Genomic DNA, 23,139 nt, shown 5'->3' on the forward strand with positions numbered 1-23,139 from the left:
CAGGTTTTCTGTGGATAAGATCTCGATCCACTTGAAACGGTGATGGATTTCGTGGAAAGATCTTTTTATCTTGAATGAGTAATTGCTGCGGGTTTTTATTAATTTAATTTATTTATCTAGATATCGATTTTATCTTGAACTAATTTGAAAGCAATGAATAATATTTGTTCTACACGGTACACCGATATACAACGTACGAATTTATCTGACTCTGCTCCTCATGCAAACTGTACAATCTTGGACGGAGTTCAAAGATTGAAGATAAACGGAATCGTTTCAACTATGAAATCATAGTAACTGGCGGAAGATGCGCGCTGTGTAAAAATAAGAGGAGAGATAAGAAATCTCGACTTATTTATACATTGCCATGCCATCAACCAATTCTCCCAGGAGAGATCAGACCCAAAGATTTCGATACACTCGTAAACTGATACTTTCTGTACGAATTTCGGTCAAAATCTCAATTCACTAGTACAAACAAATAGTTCAAACAAAAATATTGATTGACATTTTTCAAGGTCCTACATGTTTACTGAAGATAAAGTAAACTGTGATAAAGTCTCGATGGTATCTCGTGATTATATTTCTATAAAAATTTGTGCTCCTCAGTTCAATCCGTTTATTGGGAAAGTCCAGAAAAAATACTTCTAAATCGTTATTTTTAAAATCATAGGAAAATGTTATACCTCCAGTATAACAACTTTTTTATGTGGCACATATGTTTCGCAGAAAATTCTAACAGAATATTGGAAAAATCATAATATTTGTGAGACATCAGGTCCAGATGCAAAAAATTTATATATTTAGAATAATAAATTCAAGCATAATAACGTAAACTATTACCCAATATTTCTTAACAATAGATGAGTCTAAATTGAAATTTACTTTTTTTAATATAATTTATAAATTAAATCTTTCAATTTTTAGTTATTTCTTATAATTATTTATATGTGAAAGCGTAACTCAGTTTTGAATATTGGAGTCATAATTTATTAGATACAGGATATAATAAACAATTTGCAGTATTTTTATACCCGTAATCTTCGCTTTTTCAATCAAATTAAGCCATCTATTGTGTTAAAATTCAAAAATCATGCCACAGTCTATTTCAATAGGATGCAAATTCTCGGCACTCAAAATCAATGAAAGTAACTCGCACGAGGCAGATAATTTTTTTTATCTTCTCGATAAGTCAATATTGCGAAACAGAAACCTTGATCGAGTCAAGCAACAATGAGTCCCATCACTGATGGAAGTGGTTCACAAACACTGTGAAGAAGTTCTAAAGAAATTGTAAGTTACGAAGATTCAGAGCAGAACAGATGACGTAAAAGAATGGATATTATCAAGTTAATTCTGAGGAACCATGCGAAATTTTCTTTTCACAAGGTGTTATAAATATTGAAGATTTCAGAAAATGTTTTGTAATGTTTTTTAATTTTTTCCAAAATCTCTCAAATGTAATGGCGTGTGAACACAGTTTTATTTGTCTCAAATAGCGAGTAAAATTTTTGAAAATTCATAACTATTTACGACTTAAAATAGTGTTATGAGGCCACACTATTATACACCTAAAAATTTCAGATGATAAAAATTTCATTCGAATTTTTTTTTAAATTTACCAAATTTTTCCGTGGTGATAAAACAAAAATAATAAAATTTTCAAGATTCATGCGAAATCAGGTTGATTCCATCACCAAACCGATAAAAAATTCAGGAAGGTTATCGAAAAATAAATACCCAATATTTTTTTGAAAAAAAAAATCCGATCTGGTTAAAAAAAAACTCAAAATTCCGACAATGTAAAAATTCTGAGTGTATAAATCATTTGAAGTTCGATGCAAAATTATATGTTGATCGCATAACTAGAACAATAAAAAAAAAAAGTTTATGGAAAAAATTTTTTTTATTTACTATTAATTTATTTTATTTCATAAAAATTCTTTCCTCCTGCGACTGAACTAAAATTAAATGGCTATGAACAAATTAAAATTTGTTACGACTAATAGTGAATGGTTTTACAAGGCAACAACCCGTGAATATTGGAATTCGTGATTAAAAAATAATAACAGATATTATCGCTTTTATAGGGAAAGATTTTCGATATAAGCTCTGGTATAATAAGTGGCTATAAAGCATCGATCACAGTAATTTTCCAACATGCCGTCCTGCCTTATAAGCCGAATGTGGAACCCTGCATAGGGCTATTAGCAGATCGATCATTTATCCATTTTATTTTAACACCGTGATATGCTAATATTTATGAGGTCCACGAGACAAATCGATTGATTGAGATGTTAACTAGAACATACTGGTAGTTAACACGAAACTGCAGAAATAATACAGACAACTTGCAATATTTGCGGCGTACACGCATAATAAAAAGATGATATACAGCATGAACGATAACTTTCTGTGAGTGAATATGACTAACAATCTTTCAAATTTTACCTGAAGCAAACAATTTAATATATTAAATACGGTGTGTTTTTTTAATTGATTATTTTTTGATTTTTTATTTAATTTCATTAAATGTATATATCTTTCGATCTTATGAAGAGCCTTCTACATCAGTTTCTTCAACTGCCTGTTTATTAAATTATTTCACGTTTTTCTTAGTTGTATTTGTGTTCAATTATACGTATTTATTTTGATTTTACAGGGTGTTCGATAAAGAGACACCAAAAATTCATGAGATGATTTCCTGATTGAAATTATGGTTCTTTCTCAATTTCCTATTATCATGCTCGTTCAGCGTCTCTAATATCTTCTTTCTTTGTTTGTTAACTATTTTTTTTAAATGATTTATTGAATGAAATATATAAGTACGAACAAATTAACATTCACAATCCTCTAATTTGTTGGTTGCTTATATACATACCATGGGGCGCCAACCGCTGTTCTGAGTACTGTATTTATACTGTACTTTGGAACTAATATTTCCTATTGTCTTTCGTTATATAACAGGATACTCCTGCATACGTAACACTTGGTAAATTAGCATTATTTTTATTATCTTCAGCTTGTTTTCTAAGAAAAGTTTACTTTTTGATTTTCTTCTGTTTGTTAAAGTTCATTCTTTCATCTAGAATTACTTCAAGTTGTTTGAATCCTTTTTCCATTTTATCGTCTGATTTTCTATTTTCTCATTTCCTGCTTTTTATTTTTATACTGTTTTTCCTCCGAAGTAGATTTCAACTGTTTTCGTCGTATTCACTTCGAATCTTCATTTCTTGGAGTATTCCATCAGTTTATCTAGGTCTATAAGTAACTGCCTAGTAATTGTTTTTGCATTCTACAGTAGAAGTAAATAGCGATGTCATCTGCAAACTGGGCTATCTTGCATCTATTCATTTTTTCTATTTCTGCCATGTATAAGTTGAACAGCAGCGGTCCTATCACCGATCCTTGGGGAACTCCGGCTTCAATTTATCTAATCGTCGATCTGGTACTTATTTTTTGACATATCTTTACCAAACACCTTATATGTTATTTTTTGTCGAAAAATGTTTTCCGTAAACGTTAAACAGTGCTGACATCTAGTAGTGACATTCGAACCGCGCTTCATTTCGAAACGAATAATGAGGTGTTGTTATGCCACCAAATGCTGAAGGCCAAATTTGACATTCACGTCAAGCTACTATCAAGATTTCGCGAAGTCAAAAATGCGTTTTCCATAAATGATTTCTCTGCGAATGGAAAGCTGCCATACACAGAATTTTCGAGAGTACAAAAGATCTGATGAGGAATGCTTATCGGAAGATTACAAATTCTGTTGCGGTCTTCTAAGCACTCATTGTCACCTTCGACACGTATCTAATTTGCCTCAGCTAATTCTTAATTAGCAAAATTCGTCTTTGAAAAACACCGATGGACTGAAATGTAAGTTTGGTTGATGTTTATCTAGACGAGCAAACTATTTTGAATATTAATTCATTAAGGAAGTGTTAAACGGATTATAAATTGATGTATTTGGGATGTAACTGACACTGGGTGAAAATTCAGGCATCCCAATTGGCAAGGTGAAATAGGATTATTATCTCTACAGAGTAATAAACATAGGTAGAGGTAGTATACACAATTTTTACATGTCCCCAATATGGTTAGATTACGTTGTCGGATTGTGATATATTTTCAAATCCACAATTTTACTATATCGTTGTGAATGTATATTATATTGAATGGAATATAATTATTTGAGTGATTCCCGATTAAATATGCAAATTTGAATATTTGGAATCCGATATTTTTATTTTAATTGTCGAATTTATACTAAGCAGAATATTAATTTTTTTCTGTATCTACCTGCTGAAATCCAAGATTTGGCAACTATTGCTCTCCTAGAGTCAACCGTTGTTTCACATCGTTTGGCGCGCTTGAAGTTTGTTTTCTGAATTTCTGAAATATTTAGGTATTCATCTCAATATATTTTGAGTTGATATGAAACTTTGATTCACTGTGGGACATAAGAAGTGCCCTTTTAGTAGAGAAACTCGCGAATTGAGTGAAATATCGTATCACTGATATGTTTTCATTTCCGCACGCTTCATGTCAAATTTGATAGTTCATGTTGGGGACGAAATTTGCTTACTGAAAATGACATATGCTCTCTCTATCTATGTTTATTACTTTGGGGAGTTACCTTACTGACAACAAGAACATCTCTATAGCAAAAATATTCTAGGATATTAAATATAAAATAATTGCATTGTTATGGTCATATGAACATTCAATTTCGCATAAACTTTCTTAACATATTTTTAATTGAACAATAAATTTAATTTTGAAAAAATTATGGTATTTATTGAAGAAACAAATTCCCCAACTAGTAACTTTGATTTCTTTTTCCTTAAAATGCTACCCACCAAATGGCCCGTACCCCCTTTAAAATTTTGGTTACCCCCCTCGAATTTGACAAACTAAGGCTAAAATAAAATAATAAAAGATCAACAAAAATTTAATTTGACTCAATTTCTGAAATAAAAATGTTTAAAAGCACACACCCCCCTCCCCCAAAAATCGAGGCTTGATCAGCGCCAGAATAGTTTTTAATTTCAGAGGGGGGTATGCCCCCTCTGATTTTTTTTGTAGAACGATTATAAACGATCATTATTGAAAATGATAAAGTAATATGAAAAAACATCGAATTAAAATCGATGAGGCAAAGACCATAATCGGCTTCACTGAATAAAAATATGAAATTATACAAAAAAAAAATTGGTACATGGCCAAAATACCTATTATGAAAAATTTGTCAAGTTAACTATACTTAATATAAATAAAATCGGATTTAACTACACTCAACTTTCAAAATTTCCGTAAGTTTTCCAAAGGAAACCTTACTTCTCGAAGTAAGAAGGAGTTCCTTTTTGGGAAAACTGCTGAGTTCGGTTCTGCAGAAGTTCCCGGAATATCTTGCGCCTAAACTCGGATCGAATTTAAATCAAACCCGAGGAACGGATGACCCACACGGTTGCTTGCTGTCAAATTTTGAACCTCGACGGCTGTCCTTTTTTATTGGCGTGTGAAAGTCGGGGAAAAATTCAATATGACATTCCATGAATGTTTTGAACTCAAGGACACGACAGGTAGAGTATCACCGTGATAATTCATTATTTGTAACATGACATGAAATGAAACCTCTTCCTAGGATCCGGACACCGCTGCCTAGAGCACGAAATTCAAATGAGAAGCTCTTACAGCATACACCGCATATACGAAGGAATATACTCCAAAAAAAATTTCAATAACATTCTTAAAAATAATTTTAGGACTGTAATTTACTATTTCTCTTTTATAGTAGAATATCTCAGTTCAACACTGATTTCATGGTTATATTTCATTATTATAGGTATATGTTGGTACTCGGAACTGTTGTGTCACAGATTTGTCTTTTTTCTGTCAAATTTGTGATCCAGAAAATGTTTTGATACTCAGAGTAATAAACATAGATAGAGGGAGCATATATTATGTCATTTTCAGTAAACAAATTTCGTCTCCAACATTAACTATCAAATTTGACATGATGCGCGCGGAAATGGAAATATATTAGTGGTACGATATTTCACTCAATTCGCCAGTTTCTCCACAAAGAACGCACTTCTGTCCCATAGTAAATCAACGTTTCACATTAACACAAACTATATTGAAATGAATATCTACCTAAATATAGCAGAAATTCAGAAAACAAACTTCAAGCGCGCCAAACGACATGAAACAACCGATGACATTAGGAGAGCAAAGTTGCCAAACCTTGAATTTCAGCAGGTAGATATAGAAATTAATAAATATTCTGATTATTATAAATTCGACAATTAGGAAAGATATCAGATTTCAAATATTCAAATCTGCATATTTAATCGGGAATCACTCAAATAAATATATTTCATTCAATATGATATACCTACATTCATAACGATATAGTAAAATTTGTGGATTTGAAAATATATCACAATCCGACAACGTAATCTAACTATGTTGGGGACATGTAAAAATTGAGTATATTCTCTCTATCTATGTTTATTACTTTTTTTTTCAATGCAAAAATCACAAAACGATGTTTATGGAAATATTCCATTAATTTGAATGAAAATTCAAGTGAATTCGTAGAGAAGGCTTATTTTAACACCCGTTGATTCAAAATATCGTCAGTTCGTGGTTTTTCAACATGAATATTATATAAAAAAAATTTTAAAATAATATAATTCAATACTGAACTAGTTTTGCATATTTCCTTATTTCATTTTCAGATTTTTATTTAGGCAGCTACTGTGAAAACAGAAAGATTCATAAGCATGCAAATGTAATTTATCAATGGAAATAGGACTAAATTAGTAAAATTCATCAAAACTATAGACACAGAATACGAATGCAGCATGTTTGAAAAATAAGCTTTTTTCGTTTCTAAAAATTTTTTCGCAAAGTATTAGCACTTATTATTAGTTATCTAGATGTCCATTTCAACAAGAATTACCTTAATATTCTCTGAATCATAAGATCATTAGCGGCAGAAACCAAACGACCTACGTGACAAAATGAGACAACTAAAAGACAATTTGGTCTTCTCAGAAAGCCCTAAACGTCAGATTTCACCTATTAAGAACAATAGGGGTGCGTTCGGAAACAAGTACACGAACAGGAAATATTTCAACGCATGCAATATCCGGTACCGCCATTCGATAACAGTCGAATCAATAAGTCCACCTACTGCATATGAATTTCGAAGTACAAATACCAAGAAGTCCAACGTTCCCGGTAGACGTCCAAACGAAGATTCCAAGAAATTCAGTCGAATATTCGAGTTATGCGTGTTAGGAACAAGTTCTTCAAACACCGAAGACATCAACTAATGACGCAAAATGAAGGCAACAATGCAAATGTTATTTTAACAATGTACTTGAAGTTGGAACAGAATTTGTCTCAAATGCTTCGTATTTGGCCTATTTTACTTTAGAAATAGGGCTTTGTTTGGAATATTTTGCGTCACAGCGGATAATGAATACAATGCTACGAGATTTGACTTTAATTTGAAATTTTCGACAATACTAAGACATTTGTAGGTACTTGAAATGAGAAACCCAAATAGAAAGTTATATTTTGATGTGAATATAGAGCATAAATTAATAGTACTTGAACGCACGATAATTATTTATGAGTCAGAAATAGAAAAATAGGATAAATAAAAAATAAGTGGTACTTATACATATATATTATTATTTTATCGAAAATCTTTTTCTGACAAGTTAACAATATATTTTGGAGTAAATGAATCGAGTTGATATATGCAAATATTATATTATGTACTTGTAGCAATCAATAAAAAAAAATTATATTAATTTTTTATCTATTTTATTTCGAAACAATCGAAATTTTCGAAAATAATCCCATAGACCTCGATAGATATATCAATTATAAATGTTAATTTTAAGATTCAGATAAAGGAATTCAATAAATAAGTAGAAACATTTTTATCTAACGCTATCTTGGGATACCAATTTATGAATAGTTATTTATATAATACAATTGCAGAAGGCATTGATATTCTTCCACGAGTTGAAATTAAAAAAATAAGCCACGAAGTGACGAGCATTTGAATGCACGAGTGTTAGAATGGGCCCTCTGTGTGAGTTTCTTATATTAATTTCTCTAATTCACAGAATTTTATTGAAATAAATGGAACATTTGCATGACTATCGTTTAGTGATTTTCGCATTGAAAAATGTTGGTTGGCAAAACTGTAACAACTGTAACTTTCCGGTTTTCAATGACAATCATGGACGCCTTATCGTTTTTCAATAATTTTCATTTTGCCCCCCCTGAGAAAAATTTCTGCGGGCGCCCATGATAAAATATGACCAAGTAATATGGTTGAAACTGAGATATTCCCGCACAATTTTGTTTTACAAAGTATGACAGAATTAACGGATTTGCCACATAATTAAAGAAATATTTTAGAGTGGCTATTATTTTTTTAATTTTTTTTTAAATCCATGTGAACAGTATTACTAGGTGGAAACCCTTGTTCATTAAAATTTATAAATAGAGAATAATTTAAATTAAATAGATAAATAGATGATAATCCGAATTTGAATTTAAAATAATTATAATTTATAATTTAGATAATAATTTAATGGAGCCCTATTTTGGAAATGAAGACATAAAATAATTTCAACAAATGAAAATTGAAAAAAAATTTCGGAATTAGCTTTTACTCGGCAAATCAAACTTTAAACATTTCAATATATTTTTGAAGATCAAACAGTTGAGAGAATAAAAATTAATTTAAGAATCAAAATTAATTAAATATGAAAATATAGACCACCACAATGTTAATGATGATCTATTGAAGTTACTTTTCCGTAGAAATCAATGTACCTAACAAAATTTGTTTTAAATTCAATTATTCATTTTTCAATTTGATCCTTTTATTTAGGTGATTTATTTTGAAATAAGTAGATGGATACGATTATTCAGCAAGGATGAACAGTTGGGTACAAAACTGACTTTTTGGATTCTATCTGTATTCTAAAATATGAACTGTGAAAATTGTTGAGATAGAAGCGGTGAAAGTAGAAGAATTTAAATTATTTTGAAAAATCATTAATCGAAAAGCTATAGCGATATAAAAATTCGAAATGAAATAGGAATCATCACAAAAAACAAACTAACTATAGCTATATACTTGATGACATTCATTCAAAAATATAAATTGAGATTGAGTATATACAATATTTTTTGGCTGTTGCAAAATTGAAGGCTTGAAACCTTGCTACAAAGTATTATGTAATAATATCGTTGGTTTTTCGAACTGAATCAGTTGAAACAAAAATTAAATCTGCGTTATAAAAATCATGCGAATTTTCTGGAAAACCTTAGGTATAAGAAACTTACCATGACTAGCCACAGATCCGTAGGTTGGATGCATACTCTGGTGATAATACCTGGCCCTCTGGCTGCCCGATGGGTCCAAGAAGAACGCGCCCATGTGTTCAGCCACACTACTGTTAATGTCTACGCTAGCACCACATTCCAGGTTACCCTGTCCAGGACTGCCCGTGGTACCGGTCCTCTGGGACTCGTACCATCTGCCCACCGCCGCGTCGTTTGGCATCGTCATCTCCATGATCATTTGTAATGTCCTTTAGTCACTGATGCACACACGCGAAAAAAAGAGCCACCCGGAAAATGTGATCGAAAATCGCGCGGTAATGTCAATTCCTCTATGGTCCTTCCCAGAACGATCACGGCATTGTGCGCGACCAAACTGGTGAGCTATCCCTGAGCTTCGGCTTCGTCGATAGTCGTTTGTTTACTCGGCCTGCTATGCGACGGGCAACGAAACACGCGATCTGAAACAAAACGTATTATCAGTGCTTGTGAACTGGGCTTATCTGGATTTATCAAATTTCTGTTCAATTCGAATCTATTTGGGAAGTTTTTATCTCTGACATTGAGATAGATAATCTGCGATGAAGGATGTCCGCGGGATACCTTTTCGAATTTTCATTTGGATTTCGGGCGAATAATTCACTAGAGATCAATTTGTTGTTTTCACTTTTAAATCTTTAAAAAACTAGAATAAAAATTGAACACAGGTTCAAATATAACAAAAACGAAACATTTTTGAAAATTTGTTATTATCGGTCTAACCAATTTTTTATTTCATGAACTTATTACATTTGAAAGAGTTATCACAATAAGTTATTGAATATTGTGTGTCGTCGAGACTTCAAATGATGATCAGATCATAATCTACGATAACAATGATATATCTATCTTTTTCACTTGTTACTCTTGTTAAAAAAAATTCACCTTGATGAAAATAATTAATTCATAATTTAATTTCTATGAAAATATTCAAAAAATCTCTATTCAAATGAAAAAAAAAACGAAGATACCAAACAATTTTCCAACTCACTTCGAATTACCTACTCAATAGAATAATAATATTTATTCATCCATTACGACACATAAAAATATGGGAGAACTCAGATTTGATTTTGAAATTGGATTGAAATCATTCCAATTATAGAATAATGTTCTTTAATTCTAGTTTTCTACAATTTTTAAGATTCATAATTCAACTTTAATTTTATTTTTTTTTTTAATAATTTTTAGGAATTTCTGTCCGTTTTTGTAGGTATCTTATCCAAAATTTATGTCATCATTTATAAAATCATGCGTATAAATTGGAGATGTTCCATTTTCTGGTGTTATGCTTTTAGATATATTAGATAACAAACTAACATCATAATTTGAAATTCGAAAGAAATTTGGTATAGATACTTATATCTACCTACAATAATTTTTCAAAATGATCCTATTCGACAGTTATGATTATATTTTTGAATTCAAGTTTCCGACCGTTTTTCGTATTTACAATTCGACTTTTCCTTTTTTCAAAATAATTTAAATGAATAAATAATTTGAAATAATTTCAAAATTATTATCATTCAGTTTCTGAATAAGTTTCCTTGAATTTACAATAATTAGGTATATTGTACTCTGTTTTAAAATTTATTTTAATTAATTATTTTTATTAAGGTATCTAGGTACTTCTAAAAATTCCGTATTATTTAGTAGGTACCTATATAATAGGTATATAAAAATATAATAAATTGCCTTGAAAAAAAATACATATCAAAAGGCAAAGTTCAGCAAATCTACTTTTACCTAACCTCATAACAACCTAACAACAAAAATAAATAATGTATTTATTGCAGTTTTTATGGTGCTCCGTCAATCCATATATTTTTACTGCTTTTTCTATATCTACCTATGGGTAGGAAACTATATTATATGTATATAGCTACCTCCATTTAAATGTTTCGTATCTGGTTTATTTTCTTTCTACGTTGCGATTTTCATTTTTGATGAGCATCAATAAATTACCAATTTGATACCCAGATATAAATTCAAAGTAGTTTTCAAGAACCTTTTTTTAATTTTTTTATTAACCTTTTCAATGTAGGTGCTACTTAGTTGTTGTGGCTGTTTAATGATATTCAAAGAAAATATATTAATTGACCGATGTAGTACCTTACTAAATGTCCGCCAATAAATAATTTTATCAACTTTTCACGCCAAAACAAATGCTCATTTTATTTGTTTTCGGATACCTTAACATTTGACAATCTCAGGCAATCTTTTCTGAACCGCCATAAATTCCAATTAAACCAAAATATCACACCATACATTATACAGAGATGTGCAGTTGACATGTTGTCCACTTTTATATCTTCAGGAACAAGTTAATAAATCGACTGTGGGCAGGTAGCTAGTCCGATGAAACACATGAAGATTTTTCAAGTTTATTCCTATTTAATATTCCGGTCGAAGTGTTTACTTATTCAACGAGTTCATTAATGACATATTAAAAACGGTCATTATGAGACCTACAAAAAATTTAATTTTTGCTGAATCACATCTAGGTAATCTAATGGGCAAAATTTTTGATGTCCCTAAAAATCTACTTCCTCAGCTAGGAATAGATACCAAATAAAATTATTAGGTACATAAATGTTAATTCATTAATTTTCGACCTTTAGATTCTGCAAAAATCACTGATCCTGATTTCAATACATAAATAATTTAGTTTCCTACTTCTTCGATTGCTTTTCAAAGGAGCGCTATTTTAATAATAATAATAATAATAATAATAATAATAAGTTTATTTACCATAAACTACATACATCCACAGAGTCATTTCGACTGTACGTGGTAGGAATTCGTTTACAGGTTGCAAACTTAAAACTAAATGATCTATTCTGACAAAACATCACTTTGTGTAAAAAAAAAAAAAAAAACAAGATTTTCTATTTAAGTCGTAATCGGTTTAGAAAGTCACAATCGGTATAAAAAGTCATAATCGGTTCAACAAGTCGCAATTGGTGTAATAAAAAGTCACAATCAGTACATAAGGTCACAATCGGAACAAAACATTGAAAAAATTACATACTGCTCAGGTTAATGATTCCGTGAATAGTTTTTTTTTCTGTATTCAATATCCATTGTTTAGCACTTTTTTTGAATTTCACATAGTTCTTAATTAACATGAGTTCTCCCGGAATGAGATCCATCAATCTTGGGGCAATATGTGCGTAGTACCGCTGCCCAATTTTTTTTTTGCTCCTAGGCCTGCCATATCTATTTTCTCCTCTTGTGTTGTAGTGATGCTGTAATGTATCCATGGGAAGTTTTTTCTTGTATATATCGCATACAATTTTGAGAGTGTATATTTGCCGGGCGTCCAAAACTTTTGACAATTCATATATCAGGTGGCTGGGGTAAGTAATTTCTTTTTGATACATTATTTTCAAAATGCGTTTCTGCAATATGTTGACTTTTTTCAGTTGATTATCATAGAGCCCACCCCATCCCAAAATTCCATATGATATTTGCGAGCTCACCAAACCATCGTATAATATATGCAAGTTTTTTCTGTCCTCCACATATCTTGTAACATATTTAAATCTATACAGCAATCCTCTCAGTTTTCTGTTTATATATTTCACGTGCTCATCCCACTTCAAATGTCGGTCTATAACAATGCCGAGATATTTTATAGAGGCTGTTTCTGGAATAGATACTGTAGATGAAATATTCAGTTCTTTGAAATTTGGTAATCCTGGGGTGTATGACGTGAACGGCAGGTATCTGGTCTTTTCTACATTTAAAGTGAGCAAATTATATTGAAGCCATTGCATAATTTCCGAAAAGTCTACCTCGCTTATGTGTTTGAGATTTTCCCAAGTTTCACCTTGATGGAATACGGCAACATCGTCAGCAAACCCAACCATTTCCCCTCTAGTCCGTAGCTCGAATAGGCTATTCACATATATCAAAAATAATAGTGGTCCAAGAACAGTTCCTTGAGGAACTCCATAAGTAACCACACGCTCTCCACTTCTATGTCCGTTAATTTCCACTATTTGTTTTCGGTTAGACAGGTAACTCTTCATCAAATTATATGCGACACCACGAAAACCATATGCATAGAGTTTATCTAAAAGTTTATCATGAGATACCGTATCAAATGCTTTCGAAAGATCTATAAAAATTCCCAAGCAAGGTTGTTGTTCATCCATACAATTATAGATCTTTCCTATCAGAGCCTTCAGCGCATCCTCTGTAGATTTACCTTCCCTAAACCCAAATTGATTTTTTGAAAGAATCTCATATTTCCCCAGAAATTTCACCATTCTTACCTTCAATATTCTTTCAACTACCTTAGCTAAGGTGCTCAGCAGTGTTATGGGTCTGTAGTTGTTTATTCTGGATTTATCTCCATTTTTATAAATCGGTCTTATAATGCCGATTTTAAGTATGTCCGGAAAGATTCCCTCAGATATATAAAGATTCACCAGATGTGACAGAGGTTGTGCAATTTCTCTTCTTATCCGTTTTAAGGTTTCTGCTCGCAATCCATCAAATCCCACTGCCTTTTTCGATTTCAACTCAGCAATTATTTTTTCCACCTCAGTAGGATCAGTCGGGGAAATGAAGAACGAATGCGACAAAAATGGTATTTCAGGAGGGATTTTTTTTGGCGATTGAATTTTCTCAGCGTAAGACCTGCCCAATGAAGTGTAGTAATTATTGAATTTCTCAGCAACATCAGTACTATCAGAGATTTCATCATCAAGAAGCTCAGCAAACTGAACATCTGGTTCGGGTTTCCTGTCATTACATAAATCTTTCACTTGGGCCCAAAGTGCCTTCGAGTCAGACTGTTCATTATGTATATATTCTTGCAAGTATTTTTTCTTTGCTCCAATTATTTCATACTTCAATCTGTTTCTGACCGATACATATTCCTGTTGAAGAGATTCATCGAGTGGTGTTCCTCTCAGCCTCATGTACAGTGAATTTTTCTTATTTATCAACTTGAGCAAAGCAGGTGTCATCCATTTCTTCCGTCCGACCTTCTTGTTATTGAATTGAATTGTCTTGGTGTTGTCTTCTATATATTTTTTTAAAATGTTAATAAATTTTTCCGTTTTATAATGCACATCTCCTTCCCCATAGATCTCTTTCCATTCCTCATTCAGCAGACCTTCCCTCAAACCTTCATAATTGGTGTATTGTTTACACTTTCTCTTACACATTTTCTCGGATTTCTTAGAGATTTTCAAATCAACACACATAATGATTGGAAAGTGGTCAGTTATCAAATATTCCAGGACAAGTCCACTAAGCTTATTGTGTTGTGTATTCACTCCTTTAACAAATATGTGGTCAATGCAGCTACCGGTTTTCGGACGGGTGCATCTGTTTATTATCGATTCGAACCCATAAGTGTACATATTATTCAAATATTCCTCAACGACAATTTCATCCGATAAAAGATTAATATTGATATCACCTGCTATAATATGTTTATTGCATTTTTCCGTTTTATGAAGGTAGTTAGAGATTTCTTCGTTGAAAATTTCGATTTTTATCTGGGGAGATTTATAAATAGATGTTATCTTTACTTTTTGATCTTTTTCCCCCACGTCCGTTTCGATCGCAGCTATTTCCCCAATCATCACTATTCGGCTAGAATGTTTAATATCCTCCCTAACGTAAACCACTATTCCATCATTTCTATTGTACTTTCCTTCATTATAAATACAGTTGTAGCCACTCAAATGAAAAAGTTCTAATTCGTCTATTTGAAAAGTTTCCGTGAGAATGAGTATATCAAATTTATGTGTTGAGTGCTCTAAAAAGAGAGTAAACTCTGCAAAGTTCATCAGTATGCTCCGGATGTTCATCTGTAATATTGTGAAATCTTTATCAATGGCATATTTTTTTAAATCCTCAGCATCTCCGATGACTTCGGTTACGAAATTTTCGTTCTGATATTCCCTTACGTATGAGTTCATTCTGGCAGATCGAAAAACCAATCAGATCTCCAATGCTATTCAGATAGTTCGAACGTAAAATATTGTATACATATATGAGTAATAAAAACAAGGCCAAAAACCCACTCCCAAATCTCCTCAACAAAAACAAAAAATAAAGCAATACAACAGTCCCAAATATAATAGCAATCTACCACTAGAATTAAAGAGTTAACCCCACTCAGCAGCAATAAAAATAGTGAAATTTAGTCCAGCTGAAAAGTATTTCACAGTTTTCACTACACTTAGGACAACACTTACTGTTTAGTCGGGTTATTTCTCAATTTCATTCCACGCGTGACTGGTAGCCCTGGGGAAGCTCTATTCAGGTACAGTAAATTTTTGGCATGGGTCTTTAGAGTGGGTGTTTTATTTGATGCCTGTGCAACAGCTGATGGCTCATTTAGAATAATTTCTTCATGGCTATGCTCAATCTCGGTTGCATTATCTACTCTAATTGGGGTTTCAGGGGCGCTATTCGGTCTCTTTGTAATTTCTTGCTGTTCCAGCTCATCCAAAGTATATACTTCTTCTCCTATCACCAGAGTTCTTCCTTTAATGTAAGATATGCAAGAATAATTGGCCCTTGCTTCAGTTAGATGCTTCTTGAGTTTTCCGAGGTCATCCCGCTGTTGAGAAGTCAAATCACTTTTTATGGAAATTCCAGTGCCTTTTAGTTTCTTAGCATTACTCAAGATTGCCCTCTTTGTGGAATAAGACACGAGCTCCACCTTTAAAGGACTTTCATCAGATCGTCCTAATGGATAGAAGTCACTAACATCTTCTCCCTTGATCTTAATATCTAGCAAGTTTGATAGCTTCTGACAAAGGTTATCCGCAGTTATATCAGTCGTCTTTCCTCCGATGCCAAAAATTATTAAGTTTTTCTTATTTGATGATCTCTCTACTCTCTCCAATCTTACTCTTAAGGTTTCGTTTTCCCTTTCCAAATGACTAACTTTGCTCTTAAGTTCCGTAATTTCGAGAAGCAATCTAGTTTCGCTGGCCGAAATGCTATTCCTCAGTTCGTTTTTGGTTGATATAATTTCATTTTTTGCCGATATAATTTCATCGAAAACATTTTCCAGCGTTATACTCCTTCCTTGTTCTGACATCATCAATCAAATATGTCAGGCTATGTTCACCTTTAGTTATTGCGACGAATATCAACAACTTCTTGAATGGAATCGAAAATAACACTATTATTTCTTTTCCTTTATTTTCTGGGACCGTCTACAGTTAACTGAACCAAAAATCTTTGCTTAATAACCTTCTCTTCAACTTATAGTAAAATTCAAATTTAGATTCTGTAAAAACCGTATTATTTTCGCTGTTATTAGTCAGAGATATCACAATGCAACCGCTTTGATCGAGTATACACAAACAACATATACGATTTAATTAAACATCAACATGAACGTTTAAGATAATGTGTGCCTAATAGCTTTGCAATTAATTTAATAATGTAATTATGAAGCAATTTATTCTGACTTCTTAAAAAAGTTATTTTTTATGTAATTAGTATCTGGTTTCCATTGTTCAGTCATTTGTTACAGTTGAAGGAAGATGCTAGGAATATCAGCAGAATAATGTGATGTGAACAAAATTCCTCTGTAGGAAATATCTATTAGGAATACGACACTAAATTTAAGTCTGGTACCTAGGTATTCTATAGGCTGCTGAATTCTTGTATTCGAAAATCAAAAATTGGTATGTAATCATTTGAATATTTTGAATAATGGTTTACGACTAAATATTCATGACAATATGAGTAAATTTGATCATCACAAACGAATCCGTCAAAACTTCATAATTTATTCCTTAATTTTAAGAAATTACTAGTAGAGATATCAACAGCCGGTTAAGCGGGATACCTTCAAGTGTTTTTCTACTTCAACTCACAAAAAGTATATGTTATTGTCTTTTTTAGGTACTTTTTTCTTTCAAAATGATTCACCTGAGATGACAATTTGAAAAAATAATCCTGTACCTACCTCGGAAAATTATTCGAATATTAAAACAGTATCTTAATTTCATTTACTTTTCATCGGTAAATATCACTTGGAACAATTTCCAGATTTCTTATCATAGTAGATAACAATCAGGTGATACACCAGTTACCTATCCATCATTTCGATTCAATATGTCAAATTTCTCACCTTGAAAATTAATCAAACACAAGATCAAATCCAATGGCTTTATAATCACAAACACAATATCACAGTCCAATTATTGTTATCTAAGAACACTTTCAATGTCAAATTATCGGTATGAAATCAACATAATAAACTAAACACAATCATCTGTAAACAACGACAACGGTCTCTACAGCACGAAATACACGGGCACACTAAATGGTAAACCTGGTAGCGTATGCCGTTACCATTAGCAACTCCGTTCGGAGTATTCCGAGAGTTTACGGTTGCGTCATGACGGTCATTGGTTATCGCGGAAGGGGGAGTGGCATAGTTGGTGGGTAGGGATGTAGAACTGAAAGACGTTTCAATTTAATTCCACACATCATTCCGCTATTTCATTCAATTTTGTCATTAGAGCATCTCAAATATTTGTTTTATAACATGTATATGCTTCGTGAAGAGACTTTGAGGCCTGTACCTCTAAAAAGATATAAACTCAATTCACAATTCTTACTGATATCAAACACTTTTCGTTCGTGTTCAAGCATATTCAATGTAATTTCTGGAATATGAATGATTATGTGCTAATATTCAAACTTACAGATCATATCCGATGATATCGGAACGTACAATTTCATCACATTACAGTTTAAATTTTGCTGGAGAGGTGGGAGATCGTCCAATGAGATAAAACATCTAACAAAACACTACTATTTGACAAAATGGCGACCACAAATCAAGTCGCTCCGCCTATTTAACGATTGTCTGCCCCTTTTTCATGCTCATGGTTGGTATTGGTTCTCCGTTCACTTCTTTCCTTATTTAAGCATGAGATTTATATACGTATACGGCTTGTAATTTTTCTGCCTTGTAAGTCTCAAGTGAGTCTTATTGATGTTTCCTAAGAATTTGTTTGGAGTCGAAAATTATGTTAATGCTTGGATTCTTTCCAGTTTATCTGTTGGCGGAAGATTTTCATGATGAATACTGAACTGTTAGGAGACATTTATTGATTTTCACACTATGAGGTATAGGAATACCCTCATTAACACTGAGATTAAGAGGATTATGGTGAAATTTAACTGATTTTACGCCACTTTCGATTTAACGTCAAATATTCAAACACTTTTGAATTGACTAGGTATATGATTAGGTACTGAATTCTTAAAAAAAGAATTTTTTAATCTCAGTGGAAAAATTATTTTGATATTAAACACGAAACAATAAAGTACAATGTTCGATAACTAGATATCTATACGAATCAATATCCATATTTCATATTTTGAGATATTATGATATGCCTTCCTAACTACTTGGAAGATAAGATAAAATGAGGATAGGTACACCTTTCAACATTTTTAGAAAATCTCTAAAAAGTTCGATTTTACTTGAAATTTCAACAGGATTTTTATATAGATACCTACCGACAACCAAAGTTCAGAAACCCACAGCTCAAAATATTTTTAGACTAAGAATAAGTTGGTAAGATAGGTAGCTACTGTTATATATTCATTGGAAACACATTATAAAGTGAGAAAATTGCTAAAAAAAGCCTATGCATGAATTTTTAATTCGATAATACCACAAAATTTGTACCTATAATATTTACTCTTCAAATTTTACAAAATTAATAAATTCATTTAATTAATTACTTATTATACATTCAGAAATATACTTAGATCTAATTTCATTGAAATCTGAAAAATCTGGAATATATCTCAAATTAAGTGTAAAAAATCTAAATTTGATTTAAAGTACTTACACACAAGAAGTAGTTGAGTGGCATAAACTTGAATATTTCAGTGTCAGTAGTACGATAGTTCCATTTTGAATTAATCATGGAATGAAAATTGAAAGTCATCAAGGCAGCTAAATAAAAAAAAATCAAGCTAAAAAAACATCAGAATTCAACGACAATTTAACAATCATATTATACATAAGTACTTGAAATCCGAAGAAAATTAATATACAGATAGAACAAACTATCCAGAGCAGATAATCTAAATCAAACAGAGAATAGTGCCGATAAAAAAAAGCAGAACAATTATCCTGAGGTATATTAAAAATAAGTTAAAAGGACAAAAGTAGTAATAATTAAAATCTGTTAGTATTTTTTAGGAGTTTAACATTTTTGTTTAGTATTGAATACAAGGGTATAGGTTAGGCTTTTTATATTTGAATCAAAATTAATATTCTATTTTTCATTATAAGTACCTATGCAGGGATAAAATATAAATTCATATTAAATTATAAAAACAAAAATTAGAATTAATTAACTAGAATTCACGATGAAATTCTAAAATTTATTTGGAGATGAATCAAAAATTCATACGATATTTTTTTTTCACAATATATTCCAAATTTTCAAAAAAATATTATTTCATGTACATACATGTATATAAATCAAAAATATAAATTTTAATTCAAATATGAAAAAACAATATGTTTGAATTGTGATAAAAAATATAATTCTATATACATGTATCTAGAATTTAATTTTTTATATTAAAATCGAAATCTTTATTATTTTTTTAAATATAAATGCCTATGCAAAGTACTTAACTTGGAATATAAATAAAAAAACAGTTAGGTTTGAAATGTGATCAAAAAATATAATTCTATTCACCTACATGTATGAAGAATTATATTATATTATTAGTATCTATTCATTGATCCCTCTATAAAAAAATATATATAAATTCTGATTTGAATATGAGAATATAAATAATAAAAAACTCATAAGTTTAAAAACATTTTGGTCTGAATTGTGATAAAAAAATATAATTCTATATACATGTATCTAGAATTATATTTTTTGTTCACAATTCGAACTTAACTATTTTTTATAATGAAATCAAAATTTATATTATTTTTTAATAGTTATTATATTATGTTTTTTAATAGTACTATGTACTTGAAATATGAATTTTTATTTGAATATAAAAACATTTAGGTTTGAATATTCACAAAAAAAATATATATCTATATATTATAATGAAATCAAAATTTATATTATGTTTTTTAATAGTACTATGTACTTGAAATATATCATAAATTTTTATTTGAATATAAAAACAATTAGGTTTGAATATTTACAAAAAAAATATATAAATGTAAATTTCGATTTGAATATAAAGGAATATAAATAATGAAAAACTCATAAATATAAACACAGTTTGGTTTTAATTGTGATCAGAAATATATTTCTATATACCTATATGTTTCTAGAATTATCGATCACAATTCGAACTTAACTTTTTTATTATATTTAAATAAAATTCATATTTTTCCTTTAATATGATTGCCTAAGCATAGGTAGGTACTTATGAAATATTAAATTTTGATTCAAATAAAAACAACAAAATTAGAAATTAATCAACTAAAATCCCCCATGAAATTCTATAATTTATTCGAAAATAAAACTAAAATTTTTTCGATATTCAATTAATCAATTAATTAATTCACCTGAATTAATAAATTTACAGTATATCCTGAAATGAAGAATAATGACATATATTTTATTGTTTTGAATAAGAAAAAAAACATAAACATTGATATCGCTGATGTAGTAAATAGTAGGTACCTAACACAAAAATTTGCAAAATCTACCTACTGAAAACGATCTAGAAAACGATTCGAGTAACGTAACCTTCAGTTAATCTATGAAAATATTGTTGAAATCTAACTTCGGAGATAGTATCAAGCTATTAGATCAATTCTAAATTTCACACCTAGTTTATTGATAGACTGGTGCCTAGTTATAGCATAGTATAAGGAATGCATTCCTTATAAGCGAAAACGAGCAGAAGATTTAAATATAAATTACAGATACAGGTTTGATATCCTATTTGAATCTACAATATGTTTTACAAATAATAAAAATTATATGGTGAATAATAAAATAAATGCTGTGTTAAATTCAGTTAGTTTTTTGAACTCCTTTCAAATATATTTTTAAATTGCGATATACAGGGTTATTCGAAAATCACCGATATAGGTATTATGACAAAATGATCACATTCAAGAAACGACCACTAAAAAATATTTCATTTATTAAAAAATAAAGTTAAACTTGAGAACTACTATTTTTAATATAAATTCTTCATTTTATTTTGTTTCTCAGAGCTCAAGAATCTGATTAATGCATTTCAAGAGGTAGAAATCAATACGCCAAATAAAAAAAATATTTCGAAAAATTATATATCAGTGACGGTGCTATCGGAGAAGAACGCAGGGAGACCCCCATCTCTACGTTAATTTTTGCCCCCCTAACTGAAAAATCGAATGAGCAAAATTATACAACATGATTTTACTGTACCTAAACAAGGTGGAATTAGAAATCTTGGTCCCACTGTATTATACATCTGTACTATATCCTATACATTGATTACATTTGTTGAATATAAATATTAAAGCAAAACGTCAACATTCATTGAAAACAATACATAAGAAAAAATGGAAAAAGACGATACCAAAATTTTAACTAGTTCTCCACCGGTTCCTGTAACATATGCGAGATACCAGCTCAATACAAAGCATCCAACACCCATCGAACGTTCACCGATAAGATCTGGATACAAATAAATCCAAAAGGAACAGACCACATTGCACACGTAATATCTTGGAGCAAGTTATAATTAAGTAACAATAGCCAACCGATCTTGATGAATATGGAGCAAAAGCCACGGGGCCAACGTTTTAAAATCGAAATTATACGTTATCAGAAGTGAAAAAATTCCAGTTAATGAAATATTTCCAGTGGCGGTGCGTACGATCGAGATAAAGATCGCTTAGGAATCTCAACAATGACAAAACTTTTTTTTCTTCATTTCGTTAGGGGTATGGGTGTTTTACTGGGAAGTTAAAGATGAAAACGTTAGTATGTGATACGATCTGATTTGGTGGTGGGCATGTATACCAACTTGACTACTAACTAGTAAGAATGCTTTTAAAGTCTTCATGGAAAGACAAAGAGATCCAGCTAGACTCAATTGGTTACTTCAACGACGAAGTTGCTGATCAGCTGACAATATATTTGATTGTGTTCAATCCATTTGATTTTTGTATAGTTTTGAATTTTCAAGGTGATGTTCTCAATTATATAGATAATTAGATTTGCACCCTTCAAACTTCACAGATCACATTCACGGAGGTTGAAAGACAGTTGCGATTCAGCAACAAATTTTCTCAACCTAGGTTTTTCCAGGTGTTTTTTTTGTTTTCAAATTATTTTTGACACAACTTAATGGTAGGTACACAATATCGATTTTCATCTGAAATTTCATTGAAATGATTTGACCATTGTTAAAAAGTCCAATTGTTATGATTTGGATTAACTGACAAACTCATTCAATTACCAGAAAATCTTAACTAAAGTTTTCACTATTTCCATGAAAATGATGTTTGGGGTAATCACATATTTTCTCATCAAATAATTATTTTCTAAGTAAGTAGCTATTTCTTTTTTCAATTCGAAAATAAACATATTTTTTCAACAATTAAATTTTTCGAATAAAGAACGTAAATAAACATTGGAAAGCTTTTGGATCATTTCGTCGGAACATAACATCTCTTAATACTCATGTTTGATGGTAGGTATAGCTTATATTATGGAT

At 30.8% G+C, this 23,139-nt stretch overlaps 1 protein-coding gene across 3 annotated transcripts in view; it reads right to left on the minus strand.

The window, feature by feature from the left end:
* The window catches only part of LOC123680443 (GATA-binding factor C-like), a 102,175-nt gene extending 84,434 nt beyond the window's left edge, over positions 1–17,741 (minus strand). For 2 of the 3 annotated variants that reach the window (XM_045618345.1, XM_045618344.1), the window contains exons 1-2: positions 17,546–17,741; positions 9,391–9,848 (exon numbers count right to left, since the gene is read on the minus strand). In XM_045618345.1, the coding sequence (XP_045474301.1) occupies positions 9,391–9,628 (238 nt within the window). In that variant the 5' untranslated portion in view covers positions 9,629–9,848; positions 17,546–17,741. The remainder of the gene's footprint in view (positions 1–9,390; positions 9,849–17,545) is intronic. The other variant, XM_045618343.1, reaches the window with a different exon arrangement.
* Positions 17,742–23,139: the final 5,398 nt, after the last annotated feature.

Source organism: Harmonia axyridis, chromosome 5, assembly GCF_914767665.1.
Source record: "Harmonia axyridis chromosome 5, icHarAxyr1.1, whole genome shotgun sequence".
In the NCBI taxonomy this organism is placed as follows: domain Eukaryota; kingdom Metazoa; phylum Arthropoda; class Insecta; order Coleoptera; family Coccinellidae; genus Harmonia; species Harmonia axyridis.